This window comes from Cavia porcellus, unplaced genomic scaffold (assembly GCF_034190915.1).
Source record: "Cavia porcellus strain 051 isolate PalLab524CR breed Dunkin Hartley unplaced genomic scaffold, mCavPor4.1 scaffold_19, whole genome shotgun sequence".
Lineage (NCBI taxonomy): Eukaryota > Metazoa > Chordata > Mammalia > Rodentia > Caviidae > Cavia > Cavia porcellus.
In genome coordinates this window covers 5024423-5030422 of record NW_026947502.1, presented here as the reverse complement: position 1 = coordinate 5030422, position 6000 = coordinate 5024423, and the positions used below count along the sequence as shown (strand labels likewise).

At 50.0% G+C, this 6000-nt stretch overlaps 1 protein-coding gene across 1 annotated transcript in view; it reads right to left on the bottom strand.

The window, feature by feature from the left end:
• Nucleotides 1–469: 469 nt before the first annotated feature.
• Nucleotides 470–6000, bottom strand: part of Hspa4 (heat shock protein family A (Hsp70) member 4) — a 41580-nt gene continuing 36049 nt past the window's right edge. The window contains exons 16-19 of the mRNA XM_063230622.1: nt 5118–5225; nt 3735–3854; nt 2667–2828; nt 470–2471 (exon numbers count right to left, since the gene is read on the bottom strand). Coding sequence (XP_063086692.1) covers nt 2268–2471; nt 2667–2828; nt 3735–3854; nt 5118–5225 — 594 coding nt within the window. The 3' untranslated portion in view covers nt 470–2267. The remainder of the gene's footprint in view (nt 2472–2666; nt 2829–3734; nt 3855–5117; nt 5226–6000) is intronic.

Sequence of the window (6000 nt, the reverse complement as noted above, 5' to 3'; positions counted from 1 at the left end):
GGTCTCATGACCACTTCGACCTGCACCCACGCCCCTGAGGCGGGGCAGCAACCACTACTGGTGAGCTCTCTGGGACTCATTCCTGGCACTCAAACTTCCATCCCATCATCAGCCTCCTGCTGCTGTGGGCCAAAACCCTGCAAGGCCAACATGGGCTCCTTCATCAGGCAGAGCTGGGCCAAGGCTGAAGAATGAGCGGGGTGTGGTGGCCCCTCCGTGTGAGCCCTGCTGTGGGCGGAGTCAGGAAAGTCTCAGGATCAGATTTAAAAGAAGGGCTGGGGAAGCAGCTCCAAGTGAAGGCCCTAGTTCAATCGCCAACACCAGGGAGGAAAAAAGGGCCGGACGAGAACCCGGGAACAGGCATCGCATCATCCCAACCCAACGGACAGAGCCGTCACCCTCCCACCCTCCAGACAGGTCCCTGGCAGGAGGCGTGCAACCTGCGCTGCGGAAGCAAGAAAACCAGTCCTTGGAGTGTAAGACAGGTTTCTTTTATTAGTTTTTCCTAGACTTGTCTCATGGTTACTGAAAGTTGCCCTCAGTGTAAGAATGTGACCTGGAGTTTGAACACATCAGCCAGGATATGCGACCCAGGTCAACGCTGGCCCGAACACAAGTCACTGCTTGCTGGCCTCCAGCAGCAACCGCTCTTCCGCCTCGCCACGCAGAGCATCATCTTACCCTAGTTTAACTTTACACTCAGACTCACCCCTGGCCAACACCCAGGCCCCTCCCTGCGCACGCACACAAATATTTAGAAGAAATGGCCATTAAAGACTGGGCAGTTGCATACGAATTGGCTTAATCCTACAGCCAGTGCTTCTGGGCAAGCCAGCAGGGCCTCGTGAAACACGACACGGAGGGAACAGGCTCCGAAGCCCGGAGCTGCGAGGGAGGCGCCCATCTCGCCACACAACCCCCCCACCCCCAGCGGGCAACTATGCCGACAGCCGTCTGCATAGAGATGCACAGAGCCTTTGTGTAACTATGCAAGGTACAATCTTATTTGGAACAACAAACGCCAAAACAGAGACGCTCTGTTACACAAGTCATCAGTATTACAAAGGTCCAAAACAAAACCAGCGAAGCTTGCCACCATTTCTGAAGGAAGGCAGGTTCCAGATGTGGCCTCTTGAAGTCTTCCTGTGAAGTGCCCACAACGTCTCACTCCTCTCCCCGTTCCATGCTGCCCTAAGAGCAGCCTGGCCATGCAGCGAGGACGCCCCACGCTCCTTCACCACTAACATCACACTCAGCCAAGATAATCCAGTTATCTTCATAGTCTTTATGCTCTCCTCGCTGTTCAACATGTACAAATTAGCAGATTCCTGACAGATACTAACACTTTACACGAGCTGACCATGAGCACATCTTTTTAGGACTTTTGTCCCTTAGCCTAGGAGTTTGAGCGACACCTCAAGTTTACACAGAACACCTGCCACCTCAAGGGACAGGCTAGGACACTTCATTGTCACCCGTCTGGGCAAGGGTCAACGCCTCAGTTGCCTGGAACCTTTGGAAAGCCCAGCCACCCACTTCTAACTTTCGGAGGAGAGCAGCATTCAGACTGTGACGTTTGGGCTATCGGGGAATGCACCTTCAGTCAGCAGCACCTGTGGTCTCAGAGCCTCAGTTTACACCTTGCTGGGGGATGGGGCTTACATTCCCAAGGGCAGCTCGTGGCATTTTAGTGGGAGCTCGGGGGGCAGAGGGCAGAGCAGGGCAGGGCTGGAAGTGAGGCAAGGCGTGGGGACAGCTAGAGAGCACCCCACAGCCCTGCTCCGCTGCTCACACCAGGCTGCACCCTGGGAAGCCGAAGAGCCCCACCATCACAGCCCAAGCCGTCGGGAGGCCTCTGCAGCAACTTCCACAGCAGAGTTCGAAGCCAACTGCAACTCCTGCCACGTCTGTCCCGGTGAAGAACAGCCTGCCTGGTGACCCATCACAGCTTGGCCCAAGGCGCAGCTTTCCAAAACAAATGCACTGCTGCAGAAGCATGATTAACATGAAGGGAGTGAAGCCTAAGCTCAGTAAGACTACCGGGCTTCTAAGCAGTACCATTATGAAAAAGATACAATGCACTTCATCTCGGTATCTAACTATTTAAAGTCAAAATGCTCCATACATTACCTATACCCCCGCCCCCCAAATTCCCTAAAAATGGACTAAGAAACCTCCAGTATTCACTTGCTCTGGTTGATATTTAGAACAAAGTTGACAACTTAAAGCTTTATAACAGTCTGTTTTAATATAAACAAGTGCTGGAATCAATCGATGTCCATCTCCGGAAGCTTCTTGTCCATCTCGGAAGGCACGGCCGCGTCTGCGCCCTGCTCAGCGGCCTGTGGGCCCGGGCTGTCTCCCTGGCCGTCCACTGGTCCGTTCTGCTCGGCAGTTTTTTGCTCCTCTTTCGGAGGTTCCACTTTGGGCTTGGGCTTTGAAACTATGGGGTTACAGATACTTGTCAGCTCCTAGAAGGAAGGGGGAGAGAAAACCATTGGTGCCTCATGAATGAGTGAGTTTTACAGCCACACAGTACACCCGAGCGAGCTCAGCCTGTCCTGCTCAGGCCCCACACTGGAGCCAGGCTGCAGAGCGCACTCCCCGCTAACAACCACGTCAGCCCATGCGCAACAAGGCCCAGAGAAGAGACTGCCCTGAGCCACCTTTATCTTAGCTTCTATCTCCTTCGTCTTGACAACGGGGTCTACGGTCAGGCTCTGCTTGCTCTGCAGGTTCAGCTTGTTGTTCATCCACTCCATCGCCTCGTTCGTGCTCTTCTCCACCTTGGCCACGTCGGCGGCATCCAAGTGGTCATACTGGTCCTCCTGTGGCAAGAGGACAAGACGGCATCAAGGGATGATCCGCTGCCTCCACCAGCTCTGTCTACTTCGCTGGTGTTTTCCAAAATACTACCCTCTTTCAAACACATTTAGGCACATTTAGCCTAACCACGTAGGTAGACACCAAATACCCTACCTAAGTAAGCCATTAAACACTGAAGCAAGCAAAAAAACCCAATTAATAGAATATTTGGGAACTCTGGTGTGGCGGTACACACCCCTGTAATCGTCACACTGGAGGCTGAGACAAGAGGATCTCCGTTAGCTCAAAGCCAGCCCCTGCCTCGGAGACAGAACCCTGGAGGAGGGCAGGTGAACAGAGGTGCAGCCCCGCCCTGGCAGCACAGGCCTGGGATTCAAAACCAGTAACACTGACCTGCAATGCCCTGGAGCCAGACTTTTCAGGCTGAATCCCAGCTCTCCCAACTTAGTGACCTGCGCTCTAACTTAAAAGGGAAGTTCCTAGCAATCTACACCTACTTCACAAGGTCACTTGTTCCAATGATCAGATGACAATGGGCACACATCCTGTGACCCTGCAATGCCACTGAGCCGTGTACTGATGCTATGGACAGTTGCTGGGCCACAAACCAAACCACCAGCTACTGTGCTCTCCGCATGCCCAGACCGGCACAGAGCGTGTCAGGGCTCACTGGCAGGTGGCATTCACAGCAAGGGATTCAACGGTGTCACTCTGCCTGCCCAAGGCTGCCCGCTAAGGATGCCGCAAGGCTTGAGTTTCTTAGTAAAATTCTGCAACACCTCATATATTAGTCACCATTCAAAATGCAAACACTGAACAACAGTTACAAAGAGTGAGGGATGCTACGTAAGTGTCTCAATTTTAACTTGATCAAAACAAGAGTAAAGGAAAAGGGAAAAAGTAGGTACCTTATTTTTGAAAGAGCTGATTACTTTCATATACTGTTGAATTTGTTTCCCTAGTTCTTCAAATAATTTTGGTCTTTCTTCAGATTCCTGGAACCGTATCTTAATAGGCTGACCTAAATTCTAACGGGAAAGAAAACACACATTTTCACCAAGCACCTTAATGATCAGAGCGGTCACGGCTCCCACCATGGCTGAGACGGTGGATGAGGTACACGGGGGCTCCCTGCGCGGGCCACACACCCTCGGACCACGAGACACAGGGGGCTGGGTATGAGGTGAGGACACCCAACACGGACTTCTGTGCGTGGCTTCAGTATCACCTGAGCTCTCCTCAAAACGTGGTGGAGGGACAACAAAAAAGTCACTGAAACTCAGACCAGGAGAAAACCCTGCAGAATAAATGACCTGGTTTCTTCATGAGCTGAGAAGGGCAGAGAGTAAAGGGGAAGAGCCACAGACACGGGCTTCAGAGACACACCAAATAAAATGCATAGGCTGCACCTGAATCCTGACTCACACAAGCTAAAAAGTAGTAGTAATCATTTATGAAAAATGGAACTTGAGCCAGGGAAGTAGCTCAGTGGCACAGACTGCCTGGAAAGTGCAAAGTTGTGAGTTCAAGATCCAGTACCAAAAAAAAAAAAAAAAAAAAAAAAAAATCAAAGGACTTTGAAAACTGAATACTATGGTGATATTAAGGAAGGCTGTTCGGTGTGATAAAGGTTCTGAAGTATTTTTAGATCAAACATAACATGAAGGGCTTGCTTCACTGGGAATGGAATGAACAGATAAAAATAGACCACCTCTAAAAGCTGAGGCTCCTGGTCTCTGCTTTCATGTTTCTCACATCTCGGAGGCAAAACCAAAACACTCGACAGGAAGGACCACATGTGGCCTCCCACCATTCCTGACACCAACTGTCCCTCGCACGCCCCTCAGGTGGGTGCTCATTCCAGCCCCACCGCATGAGAAGCCAAGTAAACCAGAGTGGGAACTAAAGGCGCGGCTCCTGCTGTGCAGGGGCTGCTTCATGCAAATGCCAGGCCTCATTCTGGGTAATTCTTTGTGTCTTAACCCTAAGGTTTAACAACCCAACCCCTTAACCACAAAGCTAGCTAGGTCCACAGCCTGCCCCAAGAGCAGGGCAGGGCAGGGCCTTGGGACCAACCCTATTTTGCAGTCTTCTCTCTGGACACTGTATTCCTACTTACACACTGCTTTTTTCCTGAAGCTCTGTGGCGCCCAGTGGCAGCGTGCTAAGCCATAGAGGGTACAGTCCTTCTAAGCATTTATTTCCAGTTTATGCTTGACCCTCTCCTCATATGGAGCCACTGTCCTCAGCAGGGTCAGCATTTGGCCTAACGTCTCTCCAGAGCCACTCACCTTTAATTCAGCCAATTTATCTACGTAAACTTGCTTTGGCTGATCTTCTCCATCTTCATACAACCAGTTCTCAGTGTCTTCCAGCTTCAAGGTGAAACTGTTATGATCCTAAAGATAAAGAAAAGGTTGCAACCAGCTCAATCAGAAAGCAAACGAATCGCCAACACAACCGCAGGCCAGAACTGCACTGCTGTACCTGGGACTTGCTTTAAAATACAGGACATGGCATGGGGACACAGAAAGCCAGATGAGGTGTGTTTTCTGTCTGAGGGGTACAGGAGGGAATACTGCATTATTCTTCCTGCTATAAGGAACTCTTAAGTATGCTTACCATTTTTGGAATTAAAAATATGCATTTCAAAGTGAGCGTTAAGCAGCAGGAAAATACCACATAAATACAGCTTTCAAGTATGAGTGATGTGTGAAAGCGATGCATCACAACGGACCTTTGAGAGACACTACAATAACAAAACAAATACAAAATTCAAGTATGTAAAACTTTCTCCCAGAAAAAAAATACATTTCACTGGGTGGGTGGTACAAGCTTGCATTCCCAGCACCCCGGAGACTGAGACAGGAGGACCACTGTGCATTTGAGAGGCCAACTTAGGCTACATAAGCAAGTTCAAGGCAAGGCTGCACTACCTACAAGACCCTGTCTCCAAAAAAAATCCAAAAACTTAACAAAATTTAGTAGAATGCATACCTGTTGTACTGTATTTTTCCCCAAAAATAAGACCTAACATAAGAAAACAGGCCCTAGCATAATTTCATAGGATGTAATAAGCCCTACCCAAAATTAAGCTCCACTTAAAATCAACAGCCAGCCAGCTGTATAGTAGTATACACCATACAGCAAGCCACTTCTGGATGAGAGGCAAAC